This window comes from Leguminivora glycinivorella, chromosome 17 (assembly GCF_023078275.1).
Source record: "Leguminivora glycinivorella isolate SPB_JAAS2020 chromosome 17, LegGlyc_1.1, whole genome shotgun sequence".
NCBI classification, from domain to species: Eukaryota; Metazoa; Arthropoda; class Insecta; order Lepidoptera; family Tortricidae; genus Leguminivora; species Leguminivora glycinivorella.
In genome coordinates this window covers 12,527,287-12,549,898 of record NC_062987.1, presented here as the reverse complement: position 1 = coordinate 12,549,898, position 22,612 = coordinate 12,527,287, and the positions used below count along the sequence as shown (strand labels likewise).

The window sequence follows — 22,612 nt, the reverse complement described above, 5'->3', positions numbered from 1 at the left end:
ACTTTCCCATTTATAATATTAGTATGGATAAATAATAATTATATAGATAAGTCATTTCAGTTTAGAATTTATATGTATGCCTAGAATATTCGATAACATATCAACTTCCGCAAACATCCATTTTGTATCTTAATCTCATAAAAAACACTAGATAATTTAACTGAACAAATATTGTATAGCAAAATGTGTGATTCTGGTTTTAAAATAGATTTTGACCAATCGAGCAGTTGTACAGAAAGAAGTGAACTATGCAGAAGACATACTTAATGATTATAAATAACTTAATTTTTTATTAGTTCGATTATTGAAGTCTTGCATTTTGGTCTTACTGTCTAAGTAATTGGAAAAAATTCAAATGATGAATCGCCAATATATAGCTGTACTTATCATTTTCTGTATTATCGGGAGTAACTGTAATTTTTCATTTTATTTGAAACCGTATCTGAAATACTGTTTAATACTATTTTCCTTTGATTCTCAGTTAACAAATTATCGGTGTTTAGTATTATCGTTTTTGTCGCTATAAGATCCTTGAATTTTCATAACGATTCAAACTATGCCAAAAAAATTACAGTTTAACATATATAATACATACAAATTGATCATCTCTTTGCCAAGATAGTTTAAATTGCTAGGAAAAACTAGTTTGGTACAGTGGCGTTGATTAGCAGAAGACTAAAATTATCTTTGAAGATCATCCTTAGGATTTTAGTAAATTAGTAAACAAAATATTCCACTTTGAGACCTGCGGGTCCATTTTTAGGGTTCCGTAGTCAACTAGGAACCCTTATAGTTTCGCCATGTCTGTCTGTCCGTCCGTCCGTCCGTCCGTCCGTCCGTCCGTCCGTCCGTCCGTCCGTCCGTCCGTCCGTCCGTCCGTCCGCGGATAATCTCAGTAACCGTTAGCACTAGAAAGCTGAAATTTGGTACCAATATGTATATCAATCACGCCAACAAAGTGCAAAAATAAAAAATGGAAAAAAATGTTTTATTAGGGTACCCCCCCTACATGTAAACGGGGGGCTGATATTTTTTCTCATTCCAACCCCAACGTGTGATATATTGTTGGATAGGTATTGAAAAATTAATAAGGGTTTGCTAAGATTGTTTTTTGATAATAATAATATTTTCGGAAATAATCGCTCCTAAAGGAAAAAAAAGTGCGTCCCCCCCCCTCTAACTTTTGAACCATATGTTTAAAAAATATGAAAAAAATCATAAAAGTAGAACTTTATAAATACTTTCTAGGAAAATTGTTTTGAACTTGATAGGTTCAGTAGTTTTTGAGAAAAATACGGAAAACTACGGAACCCTACACTGAGCGTGGCCCGACACGCTCTTGGCCGGTTTTTTTAATTTCTCTGCTCGATTATGTATCTGCATTGAAGTTGTCAATATCACGGTTTCCCAAATTTCACCATTCATATTTGAAAGATACCCGCCGCCGCCGTTTTACACAGATTTCTGAATGATGAAATCGAGTGCTCTTAATTCAAAATCGGGCCTGTGTCGCATTCTGGTACGCACTAATTCGAAACGACAAGAAGTCGTTTCCACTTTGTATATGATGCCTAAATTCGTCTAAGTTTAGACATTTTCACAAAACGTTGTCCAGAACCTGATTCTCACTACTTATTTATTTGGGTCGTTCTACTCTGAATCTAGTTAGCAGATACAAACCTGTCTCAAAATCGTCACTTACAATAAAATATTTTACTAAAACGTGACACAGTGGAACGGAATTTTCGAAACATTTTTTTTAGATGGTGGGATAAAGAGTGCAATCGATTCCGAGTAGAACGAGTAACAAACACCAAATAAGTGAGAATCTGATTATGGATAACGTTTTGTGAAACTCCAATTCGGTATCGCAACGCCACTGCCGTCGTTTTCACCTTTTGTATAGGAGGGCGACGCGAGGCGCGTACGGCAACTAATTCTTTTTAACCGCCTTCCAAATCTCAAAGGAAGGGGTTATCAAGTCGTCTGTATGTTTTTTTTTTTTTTTAATGTTTGTTCCTCGATATCTCCGTCGTTACTAGACCGATTTTGAAAATTTTTTTTTATTGAATGTATATGCATACAGATTGGTCCCATTTTTCTCAGAACCCAGTTCTGATGATGGGATCCTGGAGCAATCGAGGGAACTCCTCAAATCTGAAAGGCATACATATGGTGATTTTTGTGTTTTTAAAGGAACAGCATGCATTTACGTACGGAACAGTGACATTTGGTGCAGTGGAACTCCTGATGATGGTCAGAATGGAACTCCTCAAATCTGAACGGTACACTTATAGTGACTTTGGTATTTTTATAAGAACAGCATGCACTTACGTCCAGAACAGTGATATTTGGTGCAGTGGAATTGCTGATGATGGTCAGAACGGAACTCCTCAAATCTGAACGGCACACTTTGGTATTTTTATAAGAACAGCATGCACTTACGTCCAGAACAGTGACATTTGGTGCAGTGGAACTGCTGATGAAGAGTGAGCCGCCCCTGGTTAGAGTTCCGTTCTGATAATCATTCTCATCTGTAAGTACTTCAGAATCATCCAGATTTCAAAATTGGTTCAGAAATGACGGAGATATCGAATAACAAACATTAAAAAATATACAGACGAATTGATAACATAATCCAACATTTGAAAGTATTTATCACCAGAACCCCAAAGGAAGGTGGTTTTTTTTTCTTAAAAATTATAGTAAATCGTGACGTAGCGGAATGGAAATTTTGAAACATTTTTTTAGATGATGGGATGAAGAGTGCTGTCGAATCTCAGTAGAACGAATCAACAAACACCAGGATTAGTGAGAATCAGGCAGGCAAGCACGGTTGCGTGATAAACGATATAACGTCAGTCCGTCCTTTTCGCACTATTTTTCAGTAACGAGATAGAGACGCACCGATGCGATAAAGCTCATCCAACTAGTATGCTACGCCCGCAGGTTAAATTATGGATAACGTTTTGTGGTAACACCGATTTGGTATCGCAACGCCACTGCCATTTTCACCTTTAGTCTAGGGGGGTGCGTACGGTGACGCCGACGCCGAATAGTCGGCGCCGTGGAGCAGCGATTAGGTCTGATACTGCAGCATCGGCGCGGCGGCCAGGTTCGCGTGGTGCCCGCTGTTCATCCGCAGGGCCGATAGCGACTTGTTGTACCACTCGTCCTCTGCGCTCATGCCTGTGTAACAAGCAATGGTATTATAAATATACCCAAATTAAGAAATATCTGGAAACCACACAACAAAAATGTGCGTTTTCCCAGAGATAAGATCTATATTAGGTGTCTCCAAAAGCCTTTCCATAACAAATTTCATCGAAATCGTTAGAGCTTTCCCCGAAATATACATCGTCTATTGGTATAAGTATGATCAAAGAGGATATTATTGTAGTTTTTCGCGGTCTTTGTCTTAAAATATGTATGTGGTCTGATTTCTGTGACGCAATCCATGATTTTTTATACTCAATGTATGATACGCAGCCGCAAAAATATTCTCATTCGCACAATCTTCGCTCCACGTACGTAAATTATTAACAAGAGGTAGTTGCTCAAATTATACCTATCAATCGTGCGCCCGTTACGCAAAAACAAAAAAGATTTATTTATTATTCATTTATTATTTACTAGCTTTTTCCCGCGGCTTCGCTCACGTTAGAAAGAGACAAAAAGTAGCCTATGTCACTCTCCATCCCTTCAACTATCTCCACTTAAAAAATCAAGTCAATTCGTTGCTCCGTTTTGCCGTGAAAGACGGACAAACAAACAGACACACATACTTTCCCATTTATAATATTAGTATGGATTATTATGTGGAATTCTGTGCTTTGTCAATCGTTTACATAGAAGTAGATAGATAAATAAAATTCCAACTCTTATTTAGATTAGGTACTAAATTACAACCCTGTAAACTCTTAACTACATTATTTAGATAACTTAATTAGGTACAAAACAGTACAGGTACAGGTACCTAGCATGTACCTGTTGTGTATATTACTAAGTACATACTTTTTGAGCTCCACATGGTTATTTCTACACGTAACTGTGCCCTATTTCATTAGAGCTAAATAAAACATGAACCGGGCAGTTTGCAATGTTTTTATTATTTCATCTAAATGTATCTTGAGCGCTAAAATTTCATAAATAATTTAGATATAACGTAGAAAAAAGCCTATTTTAACCTTTTTATTTCTATTTCACCGTGAAGACTAAAAAAGGAAAATAAAAGCAAAACAGGGTACGGCAAGTGGTTTCGTCCCGCCTACCTCTAGCTCCATCTATATATAAGAGCGCCGTAAGAGGGTCGGGAAGCGAATAGTGAGGCACTGAATCGACCCTCGCGTTTTCTCAAGATGCAATCTCGCCACAGGAAATAAGATATTTGCCAAGACGCCGCGAGGCCGCCCGCCGAAGTAAATGTAGTGGAAATTTTCTTATTACAATATCTACGGTACGATGCCTCGTCTCGCTCGTTTTTTCCTACGCAGGAATCTTCCAGACCGGCTCTTGTTACACGCTTTATCGCGTACCTATGCGTTTTTTCTTATACGCGTTACGGGGGACGTTTTTTGAGCGACGGATAAGTTAATGGAAAAATTTCCATCACGTTAAAAGACTAGATCCAAATGGAAATTTCAACGATTCTGTTTCTCATGCATTTGACTCGCAAGTATAATGATAGATTCCGAATACGTAAATACTAATTTAGCAGCGCATTAATATTCGAAATGTCATCACATTAGATGCGTACTTATCTTTCTGCATACTAAATCATGACAGTTTGCTAACTCTAACGGCAAATTAACAATTCTGCCTGTACATAGATGATCTGATAGATATTAGTTGCACGTACGTACTACAAATTAATAATCTCCGGCCACAGACTCAAGGATCATTGGATTAGCGCTACCCGCGTCTTCGAGATGCGCATGACATGTTGCCGTCATGCTTAATGGGTGCACTTATTTATTGTAAACAAATTATTAGACTAGGTATGTTAAAAAATAAGAATATATTTTATCCGTGCTACTTTTTTAATGATGTGTGCAAGTGCAACGGAGATAAAGTAAAAACATATTTTCAGACAGACAACATTTTTTGACGACGCTAAAAAATAAGAAATTATGTAGCGCGCGAATTTTTTTTATGTGTCCTGTAGGGAAGGTTTTCTTAAACTTTTTCTGCCACTAACCACAATTAACAATTTTTCCAACCAAAATTACCTATATTAGTAAAACAAGTAACACTTAGGTTTCGGCAAGTTTAGGTAGGTACCAAAAGATCTTTGTCATAAAATTGTTTACAGTATCAACTGACTGGGGTGCAAAAGCCCTACCGCGAAAATTTTCATTCGTAATCTCTATACATTCCTCTATCTCGGGATTCCGGGGAAAGAGCAATTGAGAAACTAAGTTAAATGTTCTGATACATTCCAAGACCGTAACACAAGGCTTTATTTAGACAAAAACCAAAAAAATATAAACACTTTATTTTTTGTTCCCTCGTTAATTAAATTAAAACCTCGACTTGCAGAACACTCTAAGACCGCGGAACCGTTTTTTACGATCATCTGATCCAAGTTACTCAAACAATGCGGCCGAGAAAAAGAGCAAGTTTTCTCATTATTACAAGATAAGTATTTGTGTAAAACGGAGGTTGGCACTGCGATCCTGCGCAACTTTATAATTGCCTCGACGGCCGTAATAGAAAGTTGATGAAAGCTGCCTCCCTTCCCTCAACTTACGTCTTAGCGTCATGTTCGAACGCTGAATAATATTAAAACTTTATTTTTCATGTGATGTGCTGAAAATGTATTAGTTGAGAACAAAGTTGCTGATATGGTGTTTACGGAATTCAATAGGTACTTATATTTGGTTTAGTAGAAAATATTTTATTTTACTTTGTATTTCATTCATTGATTTTATTTGGCCTCGTCACTCGTAGGTACCATTTAAAATATAGCCCATTACAAACAAAAGGGTAGGTACTTATTTTCGGTAACAACTTCAATATGGAATCCATCTTATCGACAATAGACAATGTGGTATATTTTGTTCGAAAAAGCTCATTTATTCCTACCATAATTGGTTATTGCACTTTCATGAATTTATAGCATACGCAGATTAATATGACGAATAAGATGCGAAAAAAATGAGCTAAGACTAAGACGGTCGGCAACTCGCATGGCATACTCTAACGGCTCAGCCACGACATTGGTCTAACGGCCTAGCCACGACAATGGTCTAAGGCGTCTTGCGGCAGCGGCAAGCGGTAAGTCACAAAAACAAAAACGCAGCGCGCGCGAGGCATGCCACGACCTTGCCGCTGTTCGAAATCGCGCGCGGGTTTTTACGGGCCTACCCGCGGGAGCGGCGCGCGGGGCGGCGCGCGACTCGAACAACTGTAGCGCGCTGCGCGGGCACCGCCACGACATTACAGCGGCGCGACCGGCCTAGGCGGCTAGATGGGGCTAGTGATTCCGCGCGAAACAAAACATTTTGTTTTTATTATGAGCGTCTTGAACCCGAAATCTTTATTTAATGAAAATTGAATTGTACTTTCGCGTATGTAGTATGTAATAATGTTTTCAAACATATTTTGGTATAGTATCTATTCGTATTTACTCTTAATTTTGTTTATTTATATTAAGTATCATTTAACTAGCCATAAAATAAATTCCATGTACTTCATCACACATATTTTCTTGTACAAGACGTAATTGACTAATTAAAGCATTCTATGGACTTTAGAGTCATATTCGACAGTAAAAAACATGTTTTTAAATATGGAAACGTTCTGGCCGCTCCTAGGCCCTGCCGCTGCTTCTAAAAGTACGTGGCATGGCTAGCGCCCGCGCGCGTTTCCCGCGCAGCCCAGCCGCCCCGCTCGCCGCCTTAGACCATTGTCGTGGCTAGGCCGTAAGCGTGACAGCGGTGAGCGGCGGCCATACATTGGAGCGAGACACAGCGATGGGACTTTTCATTCGCACGTATGGCTGCCGCTCACCGCTGTCGCGCTTAGACCAATGTCGTGGCTGGGCCATAAGTGCAAACGCTCTAGCACAGTGTTGGGCCAAGTACCTACGGCCCGCGGTTGTATTTTATCAGGCCCTCCACCGGTCTTTCGCCCCTAATGAAAAAAGTTTGCCCACCACTGCCCTAGCACAAAATAGTATTTTGTGTAACTGGCGTTTAAGTGAGGTCAAAAAAGACGAGTGGCGTGAGTAACAATCTGAGGCGAAGTCGAAAATTGTTAGTAAAGACGCCACGAGTATTTTTTGACTCAGTTCAACACCGTTGCATACAATACTTTTTCTACGCTATGCACTTACTTTTTAATAGTTTTCTAGAATAACTTTCGCGAAATTCGCACGGTTTCCTGTATTATACGCATCGGCCTCCCCTCTGTTCCTGCACTCACCCTGTCGCTCGCACTCTCCCGCGCCGCCGCCAGGCCCCGTCCGGCACCCCGCGCCCTCACGCTATATCTATTAAAGGCTTCTAAACAATGCTTTAAGAGCTATAACGTATGTGCAGGTGCGCGGGGCGCCGGCCGGGGGCTGGAATCTTTTATGTAGGGTTTTAAAGATCTATGCACGACACTAAATGACGAATAACACTACGGGAATATAAAAAGTAAAAGTTGAATTTCATAAAAGTTCAATGAGTAAAAGTGGTAAACTTACCCATGGCATCTTGCCTCATGCCGACGGCGCTCATGTTGGCCCCGTGGCCCATAGAGAAGCCCTGGGTCATGGGGTACGAGCCCCCGCCCATTTGCGAGAGCGAGAAGATGTCCTTCTGAAGCTCCTCGTAGCTCCCGTGGTGCTGTAAAAAAGTAAAAAGTTAGAGAAGCAATGACACGAGGACCGATTTTTGAATTTCGAACGCACGAATTCGCCAGTCTGTGGAAAATGACAAAATGCTATTTTGGAAAAAACTGCTAGTTATTTTTAATCTAGAGGTTTTTGATTCTGTTAGTAGAATTTAAATCGTCAGTAGTGGAGATATTATTGAACGAAATTCACGAAATCGAATAGCCAACATTCAAATTCGGCTCCACGATTAGAGAAAAACGGAAAACAAAACTTGAACACTAACGATCATAATATCACATACCAATCGGCCTTGTTAATGTATTCGTAAGTTTGTCATTTATAAGTCGTAATTAACAATGTGTGTCAATCTCACGTTTGAGGTGTTGTGAAAAGTCGGGGTGTGTGTGAAACGTTGACAATACAATTTCAAGTTGAATAATCTTAATGCAGGGGCCGATGCAGTAGTACAACATTATTCCGTAAATTTGTGCCAGCTTAATCGTTCTTAAAATATCGATTTTGATATAAAATCGTGTTAATTATATTTACTGCACTACGTTCTGTTGCAAAGAGTGACTAATTTATAAATACAGTATGGCTGATTTGATCATTGCTTGATCGAGATACGCTAAGTCAAAATGATGTATCAAATTCGCAATACTAAAACGAGCGTTGGATCGCGCATGTGCCAAAGCTGGGCAGCTTTAGTTATGGTTTACCTATGTCAATTTTTGGCGTGATTCCTGGTAATATTGGTAATCATCATTAAGTGGTGGTCGTTTATCGCGCACTGACCAAAGCCCGCTAATAGCCATTCGCGGGTTATCGCTATCGGGTTAGGTTAGGTAAATTTAATATTTTATTCATAACAGTCATTTTATCTATATGAATGCAAATCAAGTTTATGGTATTTCCAAGGAAGAAAACAATTTTAAACAGATGCAGATATGGTTGATATTTCACTGAGATAGGTAGAGAGCCAGAGAGTGATAGGAAGACGCTACCAATGAGACTTACGCCGTGGCTTGCGTGGGCGACGGTCGCGCGATGGTCGCGCGACGGCGATGCGACGCATACGAAATCAAACCTTATCGATATGGAAGTATGAGACGCGACGGCGACGGCCGCGCGACTGTCGCCCACGCAAGACACGGCGACTCTCCGCGCTACTATGTTGCATGGCCACCCAACTTATGAACTCACCCATAATGGCCATAATGTGCCAGTTTCTGCTCAACCGATTAATGGGGTGTACATCACATTAAAATTTACGAGTAGATTGCAATTCATAAATACCACTTGAATATAGGTACATCACATGCAATACAGAGTGGGGCCTGTAACAAAGGCGAAGAATTGAACTCTAGGCTATACTCCTTATACTGATCAACATTTGTTCAGTGACTTTTAAAAATTATGAAGTCTTTAAATTTTTAATTTTTCATACCAAATAAATATTAGCTTCAATGTACGTCATTATTGTTGTCATTGACGTTGTCTGTCACACTTTAGACTTAACAGAATTCGCAATACATTACCTCTTAGAAAAAACTTTCAATGGTGATAAAAATCAAAATACAACTTATTTTTAAAAGTCACCGAATAAATGTTGATCAGTAAAGAATAGCCTAGAGTTCAATTCTTCGCCTTTGTTACAGGCCCCACTCTGTATACTGCTTTTTAACGAAAGCTGTTTCCATTGTTGTGGGGAACAGATCAAAGTATTTTTTTTATATTTTTGATTTGTTTTTTTTTTTAGTAGTAACACTACTATATTGTGACTACTATATATAAATTATAAACTGAAATAGAAGTCGAGGTGGTGTAACGGTAAGCACGTGAGCCTCGATAGAGACCCGTCTTCGATATCCGGCTGCGCCACCAGTGGGCTTGATCGCTTTTTATTTAGTGTATGCTGTCTATTTCAGTTTGATTCCATTGTATTTAAAAAGTATAAAATTGGCAATTAGTTTTTACCCTTTATTGCTTTTATTGTTTTTAATTTTGTTTTATCTCAACGCGTTCAAATATAAAGCATCGATTGAGCTTTACATGCAGCATTCTGCGGCTAAACTTTGCCGATAGTCCATTGTCCATGCCTCGCGAAGCACAATCAGGCTGAAAACAATGCACTAAAGCCAAGTGCGCTAAGTATTTTGCCTCAATACTACGGCACTAATCGACGCTGATTACGAAGTAATGATTCCCAGACCTACGATGGGATTTTTGTAGGTAATATTTTTTAATAGCTTTAATAATCTATGCGTTTTAAAACATAGATCAAATGAAGCTTTCATAGCTCAATTTTGCCTATGTTTGGTCCTGGTAAGGCAAAGTCAGGCTGAAAACAATGCACTATTGTCCCGGAGCTATAAGTTCACATTTTTGACACATGACAGCCTCCACAAAAAGTAAACTGGCGCGACCTAATGAAATTTTAAATAAAATCCTGTAATAATATTTAAAAAAATCAAGTACTTAAAAACGCTTACTTTAAACATAATCTAACACATGTTACATTTTTGCGGATCTTCGTTAGTGAGTATTTGACGACAGTAATTTATCACGCATTATTTTTATTTTTAAACTAGTGCTGTGGCAGTCTGTCATTTCAATTCAAATGACATTTCAGTAAGTTGATAGAAATCGTATATTTGTTTAAGCACCTCCTTGTACATAGGGCCTAATCGATTCAACCAATTCGTAAATAATCGCTAGATTTGGCAATCGATACGTCTTAGCCACATCGCAACAAACTTCAAAACAAATGTGTCAAAAATGTGAACTTACAGCTCAGGTACAATAAAACCAGTTGCGCTAATTTTCTTCATTACGATGCTGCGCTAATCAACGCTGATTACACTATAATTCAATTCCTGTCCTTGTGAAGGAATGAAAATCAACACTGTGACCCAGTTTCTTCTCGGTCAAAATTTTTGTAGCTAGTTATTACTTGTATCTCAATATTTTCTAAAACATCGACCATTTGGAGCTTCACACCATTGTCATGCCTCGCGAGGCACAATCAGTCTGAAAACAATACACTAAAGCCAAGTGCGCCATTTTACCTTATTACTGTGCGGCGCTAATCAACACTGATTACTATAAACCGATTCCAAAACCTACGATAGGATTTTTCTAGGTCACAATTTTTAATAACATTTTTGTGGCGCAACACGTTCGAAAACATCGTTCAAATGAAGCTTTCGTAGCTAAACTTTGCCTATATTTGGTCCTCGCGAGGCACAATCAGGCTGAAAACAATGCACTAAAGCCAAGTGCGCCATTTTGCCTCATTACTATGCGGCGCTAATCAACGCTGATTACGCGATAATCCGATTCCGCGGCGCGGTCATACGCGAAAATATGCAGCCTGAGGCGCTTTTGTTTTGATTGCGGTGGAAATGTGCCTTTATGGTGACAGGTGTGGGACTGTAATGTCATTGGACCTGTGGATCGATTATAGATGATGTAATTTGAATAAACTGAAGTGATAGGTACCTATCCAAAAATACGATAGTAGAATTCATTTGCTGGCGTGTAACATATTGGTGTGTTCAAAGAGATTGTCACGTTATGGTTGACTACATTATGTAGGTACTGTTTATTATGACTACACTGTTTATTAATAAATAAATAAAATAAAAATTATTTATTTTCAGATAACTATGATTAGGGCTGCCATCTCGAATTTTGCCAAACCCGGACAAAGATTTAAAAAAACCCGGACATTTGGCGTTAATCGCATTTTTTTCCCCGGACGAGTTCAAAAATAGTTTTTTTAAAATACCTTTAATTTTCATCCATTTATTTTTTTAATTTCACACAATGTTTAATTTGCAATAAACAATAACAAAAACAAGACCATTTTTTCTTACAAAAAAATAAAATTTGTCTCTTTTTAGGGTTACGTACGTACCACAAAGGTACAAAAGGAACCCTTAGTGCGTTTTCACATTATCCGATCCGATATCGGATCTCGGAAGGATTTCAAAGCTAAAAATCAAAGATGGCGGCTTGAATGTATGGGATATCGGTTCTACATCCGATATCGGATCGGATAGTGTGAAAAAGCACTTATGGTGCGACTCTGTCCGTCTGTCTGTCACATTACTAAATATCGCGAGAACTACTTATGCTATCGATTTGAAATTTGGAATAGTTATGAAAATTGTTAACCGCTATAAATTGAAAGTATCATATTATTTTATTTATTAATATTAATTATAGAAAATGGCCAAACTAACAGGGGGAAAACTGTAAATTTCATGTTACTAGGTCAAGTAGGGTATCGTTAGAAAGAGCTCATATTGTACATATCAAAACTAAAAATTTTCACAATTTTTTTGCTTAAGAAAAAAAAAATATTTTCGAAGGAAAATGTAAAAAAAAACCGTCATATCATCATCATACTATACAGGTCGCGCAAATTAATTAGCGAATTCACCGAGAGATGGATGACACAATGATGCTCCTATACTTCTAGTCAAGTCATTAGAGTTATATGAGATGAGATTATTTTAAGTATTTTAACTATAGAAAGTTAGTATGGATACGGAACCTTCGGTGGGCGAGTCTGATTCGCATTTAGCCGGTTTTTATTATGTAAACAGATCAACTTAAATTCGATGATAAATTTATTTAAGTATTTACCTATACTTAAATTCAATGAGGTGCTTCCTTACTTGACACCCCGCCCGGACGGCACCCGGACGGCCTCCAAACTAGGACAAATCCGGGGAAACCCGGACGGATGGCAGCCCTAACTATGATCCATATATTGTTAGTTAAAAAGAACACTAAAAAAAACCGGCCAAGAGCGTGTCGGGCCACGCTCAGTGTAGGGTTCCGTAGTTTTCCGTATTTTTCTCAAAAACTACTGAACCTATCAAGTTCAAAACAATTTTCCTAGAAAGTCTTTATAAAGTTCTACTTTTGTGATTTTTTTCATATTTTTTAAACATATGGTTCAAAAGTTAGAGGGGGGGGGACGCACTCTTTTTTCCTTTAGGAGCGATTATTTCCGAAAATATAAATATTATCAAAAAACGATCTTAGCAAACCCTTATTCATTTTTAAATACCTATCCAACAATATATCACACGTTAGGGTTGGAATGAAAAAAAAAATCAGCCCCCACTTTACATGTAGGGGGGGTACCCTAATAAAACATTTTTTTCCATTTTTTATTTTTGCACTTTGTCGGCGTTATTCATATACATATTGGTACCAAATTTCAGCTTTCTAGTGCTAACGGTTACTGAGATTATCCGCGGACGGACGGACGGACGGACGGACGGACGGACGGACGGACGGACGGACGGACGGACGGACGGACGGACGGACGGACGGACAGACAGACATGGCGAAACTATAAGGGTTCCTAGTTGACTACGGAACCCTAAAAACTATATTAGTAAACTACTAACTAAAATTAAAATTAAATTAAAATTACAATTAAATTATTTTTGGGCGTGAGACATGTAGGTCGGTATATCGGCGAAGAATATCCAAATCCCACCTCTCTGCTATCATTTTCAGAATACTATTTGAGCTCGTCCTCATCCGTAACACCACTGATGCCGTCTTCTTCCGTACTATAGCATAAAATTTTAAAGCTATAGCATAAATTATTAAATACACTATTAAACGTGAATTGGGTCGGGCGAGATTTTTTCTTTATACTATTAGTTACGTCGGTGGCAATCAAGCGTACGGCCCGCCTGATGGAAAGCGGTCACCGTAACCTATGGACACCTGCAACTCAAAGAGTGTCACATGCGCGTTACCACCCCATTAGAAACAACCCCATTAGAGATTTTCTTGTGCTATTAGTTTAATTTGATGCTGGATACTTTACATAATAAACGACAATTCTGTCCTATACCAGTATACCTATACGTAGTCCTAGTCCTATACATACGCTATATGCACTTAGATATCCTGCAAACATACTGTGCCGAACTAAGAGCTGGTATTGCTGTCTGTGGACTAACATCTAACTATTATAGGGTAGCGTAGCTGTGGATATATCTCAGACCACTTCGACTAGCCGAGGACTTCCTCGATGTATATTTACTTGTTCGTCTAGCCTATGCACAATTGCACACATGTAGGTACTAGTTTTAATTGTAATTACTTACACCTGAAGATGATGAAAATGTGTATATTTTACTAAGAACCGGGAAATAAGGTCACTTCAGAAATGTTCATCTCAGTAGGTAAACCATTATCTTATTTATTAACCTATCGGATAAATTAATCTCGCTGGTTCAGTTACCTACTGAAAATGGGAGAGAATTGTTCAAGACGGCGTTCTTGAGACGACCGCTCCGGTCGCCGAAAGTGAGTCATCCCAGGTACCGCTGGGAAGACAGTGTGGTGGCAAATCTACTTTAGCTTCACGTTGGTTGGAAGTTGTGTTGGATAGGGCGCAAGTAGGACGTTCTACCACCTACGGTTTGTTGTTGTACCAACATGTGGATACCGGTTGATGGTGTTCGGGTGTGGGCCTACCCACACCCGAACACTGGCTGGTAGCCTTGGATATTTCGTATCATGCTTCTGATAGCTGCTTCCATAAGTTAGTGGTACCAACCTGTGGATACCGGTTGATGGTGTTGGGGTGTGGGTAGGGCTGGTAGCCTCGGTAGCCCTGGATGTTTCGCATCATGCCGTTGCAGCCAGGTAGTACCGCCGGCGCTAGCGCCTTCTGTAGCTGCTTCTATAAGTTAGTGGTACCAGCCTGTGGATACCGGTTGATGGTGTTGGGGTGTGGGTAGGGCTGGTAGCCTCGGTAGCCCTGGATGCTTCGCATCATGCCGTTGCAGCCAGGTAGTACCGCCGGCGCTCGCGCCTTTTGTAGCTGCTTCTATAAGTTAGTGGTACCAACCTGTGGATACCGGTTGATGGTGTTAGGGTGTGGGTAGGGCTGGTAGCCTCGGTAGCCCTGGATGTTTCACATCATGCCGTTGCAGCCAGATAGTACCGCCGGCGCTAGCGCCTTCTGTAGCTGCTTCTATAAGTTAGTGGTACCAGCCTGTGGATACCGGTTGATGGTGTTGGGGTGTGGGTAGGGCTGGTAGCCTCGGTAGCCCTGGATGCTTCGCATCATGCCGTTGCAGCCAGGTAGTACCGCCGGCGCTCGCGCCTTCTGTAGCTGCTTCTATAAGTTAGTGGTACCAACCTGTGGATACCGGTTGATGGTGTTAGGGTGTGGGTAGGGCTGGTAGCCTCGGTAGCCCTGGATGTTTCGCATCATGCCGTTGCAGCCAGGTAGTACCGCCGGCGCTAACGCCTTCTGTAGCTGCTTCTCTTGCTTGCGGTATTTGGCGCGCCGATTTTGAAACCAGACCTAAAACAATCATTGTAGTTATTAATAAGGGTAACCGTCTTCCGTAGGAAACTTAATACTTTCGCGACTAAGAACACGCCTAGTGGGCACTCCTGAACTTTATTTTTATTATTGGATTACGATAGGTTTCTGACGTAGTGCGCCACATTTTGTAGAAATATTAGGCACCGCTCAATACTTTCAACCAATATAGAACAGTGTTTTTTATATCCAATTAACTCTCAATAGTCTTTACACTGGCTGCTACTGTCTTTGCTTGCGTGCGTCCTACATGCCATTAGGAAGTATCCCTTTAAATTTCGATAAAGTGTCAAAAAACGTTTATGTTTTGGCTTCGGGTCCACGCACGCCTGTCAAGTCACCGGAAGACACTCGTTCCGTCATAAATATAATTACATTTAAGGTCAGTGCGGGCAAGACCGGCATAGTTTATTTGAAATAAAGTTTGAGTGGAAAAAGTCTATAATTAATGTAGTCTGGCGTAATGCGCATGGTCCTACGGGATAGCAAATATTATATTTTACAAAGCTTTTACAGCATTTTGGTGAAATAAGGTACTTTTAAGTCATATAAATCACATTTTTTAAGGCTCGGCGGGTTGACCGTCCTCCCGCGATGAGCACGGAAAGACCGTCTAGTGCTTGTTGTCGCGTAATTTCATATGAGACTAGGTTCCAAAGTCATGATCATTGTTATTTTACGTAATAACAGGGCAGAATGTGCTACATAATTAATAAAATAACGTTGAAATTTTGAACATATAAGCATTTTTCTATTTATAAGGCAAGACCGGCATATGTCCCGTAGATGGGGTTCATAACCTTTTCTTTTCAGGTCCGGATATTGCATAATACTGTTTTTCCAACGAACACCTGCGAATCCAATTTAGTCACGATATTACAGTCGACTACTTATCTGTTTTTGAAACTTTGTTATTAAGAAAAGGTAATAGGTACGATATTAGGATACATGCATTTGTTTGGTAACATTTCTTAGCAATGCTTGGTTTTGCTATAGTCACTACCAGAGTTGGACAAAAAGTAATCGACTAACGATTAACGATTAAAATAAGACGATTAATTATTCTGATAAAAAGTTAATCGATTAATACCTATCTCTGATCCAGGCAAGGCCTTTAATATTTAATATACGGGTCGTGAATCTAAAACGGGCGATTGAAATCTTATTGTAATAGGTGTCGTCAGATAGGTTTTCGGGGTTGCTGATTCCAAAATTAATGAATAATTTGAAATCATGACATTTCTGACAGACAATTTGACACAAAATTCGTCTGCTGTGTCGTCAAATAAGTTTCCGGGGGTGCTGATTTAAAAATTAAACACCGCTTTTCTCTGACATTGCTGTCACTTAGACACGAAAGTGGTCATGGGTGTGGTTAAGTAGGTTCTTGGGGGTGCTGATTCCAAAATTAATGACCAATCTGGAATCTGACATTGCTGACTGTCACTTTGACACAAGAGTCGTCATGGGCGTCGTCAAATAGGTTTTCAGGGGTGCTGATTTCAAAATTAATGATAAAATGGAAATCTGACATTGCTGAATGTCACTTTGACTTACAAGTGGTCATGGGTGTCATCAAACAGTTTTTTGGCTGTATTGCTTATTGGAATCAGCATCCCCGAGAACCTGTTTAACCACACCCATGACCACTTTTGTGTCGAAGTGACAGTCAGCAATGTCAGATTCCAAAGTGGTGTTTAATTTTGAAATCAGGACCCCCGAAAATCTATTGATGACACCCATGACAACTTTTATGTCAGAGTGACAGTCAGCAATGTCAGATTTCCAATTATTTTTATTTAATACTTTCGAATGATTTTAGTAACACCATTATCAAAACTGTATTTGGAAGTTAAAATCAAAAACGGTACAACTATCATACCATACATAAGCCGTAAACGTACCTTACCTATATATTGATATTGTTTATCATCATCATAAACTTAAGAGTTAATCTCTTGTCGGTGGAGTATTTTCCAGCTTTTTCTATCCTGTGCCAGCTCTTTGACACTTTGATACGACACGGCCCCTACTTTTTCTTTTATTTGGTCCATGTAGCTGCGTCTGGGCTTTCCTCGACCTCTCTTACGTCCAATCCGTCCCTCCAGAATAGTAATAAAAAAGTGGTCGTGTCGCATCAAATGTCCGATCATTTTTCCGCGTCTATTTTCAATCGTTTTCAGGATGGCTCGTCTTTCATTTACCCTTCGTAACACCTCCTCATTCGTAATCTTATCTCTCCAACTAATTCCCTCCATTCGTCTCCAGCACCATATTTCAAACGCTTCCATTCTCTTCCTATCGACTTATTTCCAATAAAGCCTAAAAAAGGTTGCCAACTCCTTGTTTATCATATGCCGGTCTTGCCTTTCTCTTTTATGCCGGACTTTCTGAGTAGGCACAATTTCTAAGTTACATATTTCAGAACATAAAACTAGAAATTGAGCGCGTTTTCAGTAGATTAATAGTACTAGTCAGAAAGAACGGTTATTAAATGACTCCGTTACATACATGATATATAAATATTCCGACTGCTTCTATTTTATTTTAATTTTTTGCGGAACCATGTTGAACTCGATGTTCGAGTTCGAAACACGAATCAAGATTATTGTTAACTAGTGTTCGTCCTAGGGATATGTATTGAAGACCAATGGCTGGAGGATGAAAAACTGGTATACCTTCGGAGGTGTGAGAGGCGTAGATATATAAACACAAAAGTTATAGTCAATAGACGGTCTTTCCGGGTAGACGGTCTTCTCCACACTGACCTTACTCCAAATTCTGCAATTTTCAACATCCAAAAGTTGAATTCTATGTTTTCTAATAAATTAATTCATAATACGGTACGGTCGCAATGAACTAAACTAAATAAAGAAGCTCACCCGAAGCTCAGTACACGTAAACGTCATTAGGTTCAGTACGTGACTTAGTTTTAAACGATTTGCAGTGTGCCAAGGCTCACACAAAGCTTTGTCTACCTACTTATTATACTGCGAGAGAAGCTCAGAACGTAATCCGCTTTGACATTTTCTTTTTAATTTTACTCATCATTTAAAAGATAATCATACGAGTTTGTTTTTTTACACCTACAATATTTAATGAAACACGATCTTAAGGTTTCAATCCCACAACGCTTAAAATTGCTTTGACTATTTGGGAAACAACTAGTTTGAAAATGCCTTATGATTATAACTACTACAAAAATGCGTGTTTGGTAAATTTCAATATGATAAAACTATGATTTAAAGAGTGACCCAAGAGAACGTAACCATGGCCACGAGTAATAGTTGAATAGGCACAGAAAAAAATTACTCATTCCACAAACCAAACTACGAAAGTCGACTCAACGCAAAAAATCGAAATCAATACGCCGTAATAGTTAAACTTAATTGAATCAACCGCTCACGACTACATTCCCTCGCTTAATGACATTAACAACATAAAAGACGAAACAACAAAACATAGTAGCGTATAGTCTAATCTGCGTGTTGTCAACAGGAATGAGCGTACGTCGTTTGATATGGTGATTACAGCTGATTAGAGGGAGGGACCGGCGGGAGGGCCGCGCCCTACACGCACTCTCCATATAAATAAACCGATACACCCTATAGGTGGCTAACCCTCCCTACGCCTATATACTTGTGTTAAGTGTAGGAGCAAACGTAAATGGGATATTAGTTTTTGCGCTGACATTCTGCGCGTTGTGGTGGAAAATGAGGCAATATCCGACTGGTTTAAATGACGATGCCGATTTTGTGGCTTTGTGTGGTTTTGAAGTGGTGGAATTATTTGATTGGCTGTTTTCCTTCTTTTTTGTTTGTTAGGTATACACATACAGTGTACACAATGGGCCGCATTTTATTGAGTTACTAAGTGTAATCTCTTTAAGTATAAATAGAACATAATAAATATTTAAACAAGATCAAGCAAATGTTGACATCAAATATTGTAAAAAAGCGGTATTTTAACTTTTATTGGCTATTGATTATTAATAGCGGTAATGTGAACTACATATGTACGAGTATACCCCACCGGTGACGGTGTAAAACGAGGAAGCCCAATAACAGCGTATTCCTGAACACATTAAAAACTAAATGGATATTTTAATCTTATTAAATTTTGCAGAGTATTTTTAGTCCAAAGTCCAGGGGCCCATTTCTCTAAGCTACAAGTTACAATTTACAAGTTGTAGACAATGTTTAATATGACGAGTTGCAAAGAGACCTTGTAACTTTCAGCGTCGAGAAATGGCCACAGAACGTCTTTTTAGTGCCGATGGTGCTTTCATGTAGCATAATTATTTGTCAAACACAGGCACAACAGTAGGTCTTAAATTTATAAAAAAGTATCACTATGTTTCGCCACATTGCATACAAATACAATATGGCTATATTGGCTATAGAGAACATGTAGCTTGCATTTATAAAATAAGTCTTAACAATAATTAGTCTAAAATTATAAAATGAAAAATATGTATGACAAGTTAAAAAATAATAGAAACTCTTGCACAGAATAGTATGCTTTAGTAACTAAGAATTTGTACAGTATTTTTTAAATTTATTTACATTATTAATCTGTATAATCTCTTTAGGTAACTTCTAATAAATTTTTGGTGCCATACCAAAAAAGCTTTTTGCAAATAATGCTGTATTATTTGCAAAAAGCTTGTGGGCGATAACTACTGAAGTAGGAGAATTGGTCAGGGTTAACTTTACATACAAAGCAACTTCAGGAGAGTAGAGACAAGGAAGCGTGAGAATATTTAACTGGATAAAATATGGTTTACAAGATTTATTTATTTATTTATTTATTTAAACTTTATTGCACAATTAAAAAAGTACAAATGGCGGACTTAATGCTAGCAGGCATTCTCTACCAGTCAACCATGGGCTAAACCGAGAGATCGTGTTGGTGCAGGGTCATAAAACAGTTAAGTAGAGAAACAAGGAATTATATACATATACCTAAATTTGCTTAACTAGTTATATCTACATATACATACATAAATAATGCTAAATATAATAAATATACATAAAATACATATATAAAATAAAATAACCATTGTGAAACATCATGAGGACAACTATCGAACTTTTTCTAACAGGTGCTTGCGTAACATGCGCTTGAAAGACAATTTGCTCTGGGCCTGCCTGATGGAGAGCGGAAGATCATTCCACAGCCGGATCGCCTGCACAGTGAAGGAATTAGACATGAAGCCTGTGCGATGCTGGGGGACGATAAGTTTAAGACTACGGGTGGTTCGGAGATCAGTGCCGGGACGCGGAGAAACAAATTTAAATTTGGAACGAAGATAATCAGGGGTAAAAGGGTTAAATAAAATAGAAAATAAAGTGCAGAGAATACGTAACGACCGTCGTTGTCGAATAGGGAGCCAGTTTAGTTTCTTACGATATTCTGAAATATGGTCGTATTTTCGCAGTCCAAAAACAAACCGGATACAGTTGTTGAGCAATCGATCGAACTTATATAGAGAGGCTTGAGTGAGATTACTGGAAGTCACATCAGCATAATCCATGATGGGCAAAACGAGGGCTTGAACTAGGAGAATCTTGGTGCTAGATGGAAGAAAATGTTTAAATCTATAGAGACCTCATAATTTTAGAACAAAACGGGACTTAATCGCGTAAACACTTACATTTATATTAGGCCCGACGTTTCGAACATCACATTATGTTCGTGGTCACGGGTAGACTGGCGAGGAATTGCATCAACATCTTCTAGCCGCGCGACCTCTATAGAGACCTCTTAAAGTATTAGTCACTCTCCGGCTGACATCAGATACCAGGGGATCCCATGTAAGGCCACTGTCTATAATCAACCCTAGGTTCTTTACTTGCGGAACAAAAGGGATGGCTGTTTGTTCGTACTGGATCGGGGCTATTGTTGCTGCATTTGTCAAGGAAAGCAAGCGCGTACTACCCAGTATGATGGCCTGACATTTGGTAGGGTTTACTGCAATGCCGAAACAACGTGACCAGGAAGCTATAAGGTTAAGATCTTCATTTAAGTTGGCGACAGCCCTATCCAGATCGTCAGCACTAGCTTGACTGTAAAGCTGTAGGTCATCAGCATACAAGATTCTAAGAAGACAAGAAGATTCTAAGTATTGTATACCGCATACTGATCGTAAGCACTTTTTTTGAGCTCTAATTCTCTATCCGTAAAGTTACCCCAGAATATAACGCCGTATCTCAAAGTTGATGTAACATGAGCATGATGCGAGATTGTAGTCGACTGGTTTACAACTTTTTGCAGATTATTTAAAGCATATGAATATTAGTTTAGTTTTCTGCAAATGTTATCTATTTGTTTGTTCCAATTTAATGTTCGATCTATGTTTAGCCATAGGAAAATCGTAAATATAATCCGTTTCTTCAATGTCCTGGTCATTGTAAGTAATTTTATTGATAGATGATAGACGTCAAGTCGTAATGGCGTTAAAAGCGCTTTTTAAACCTGAATTAGCTAATAAATTTTTATCATTATCTGTCATGTTGACTAATGTATATGTGAGAAAGGGACAAAACAATTTTTAAAAGTTTTTTTAACTAATCAATTCAGTAACCTTTTTATGAATAAGGGGGTAAGTGTTATGCAATATTCAAGTTTGAACAAAAAGAGTAGAAATCCGTTTAAGAGCACAGTTTGCCAAATATTTTTAATTTTATATATTAAATATATAATTAAAAAAAAATTTGGTGAACTTAAAGTAATATAATTTATATTTTAATTCTTCTTTCGGCCCAAAAAATGCGTCGTCATAAATAGGTACATATTCGTATACGCAACTATGGGAACAAATCAAATTATTTTAACAAATATTTTGATTTTGTGTTTTTAAGTAGTCACACTACTATATATAAATTAAAAAACGAAACAAGATGTCATATATTATATTAAAGAAAAAAACCGGTCAAGTGCGAGTCAGACTCGCTCACCGAGGGTTCCGTACTTCCGTACAAACTTTCAATAGTTGAATCATCAAAATGTTATTCATAGAACTCTACAGATTTTACTAAATCCCTCAAGACTCAATTTCCCACATAACAAGTAATATTTTAATATACAATTTTATTGGTAGACAACGTCCAAATAAAATCGAGACTATTAAAGACTGTATCGTTAAATATGGAGACAACTTTGAGTAGCCGTATTTATTTGCTATTATATTTTTTTCTTATAACAAGACATGGGCATAATAAGGCACATAATAAGGTACGCATGTGGTTTAGACAGCATTGACTTAATCCTCCCGAGTACCAATTACGATTTCGGACAAATGCTACTAGAAAATTCACAAAGTGCGTACAAGACGACACAATTGCGAAAAAAAATTGTACAGTGCGAACCTCAACGACACATGATCCACAAAGCAGAATATCTAGACATAGTCT

The 22,612-nt window shown here is 38.5% G+C and overlaps 2 protein-coding genes across 2 annotated transcripts in view; one reads left to right on the top strand and one right to left on the bottom strand.

The window, feature by feature from the left end:
* The window catches only part of LOC125235605 (cilia- and flagella-associated protein 61-like), a 77,445-nt gene that overhangs the window by 47,248 nt on the left and 7,585 nt on the right, over positions 1-22,612 (top strand).
* LOC125235406 (homeobox protein unc-42) overlaps positions 2,645-22,612 on the bottom strand; it is a 47,295-nt gene continuing 27,327 nt past the window's right edge. Inside the window, exons 4-6 of the mRNA XM_048141954.1 lie at positions 15,009-15,176; positions 7,691-7,802; positions 2,645-3,189 (exon numbers count right to left, since the gene is read on the bottom strand). Coding sequence (XP_047997911.1) covers positions 3,080-3,189; positions 7,691-7,802; positions 15,009-15,176 — 390 coding nt within the window. The 3' untranslated portion in view covers positions 2,645-3,079. The remainder of the gene's footprint in view (positions 3,190-7,690; positions 7,803-15,008; positions 15,177-22,612) is intronic.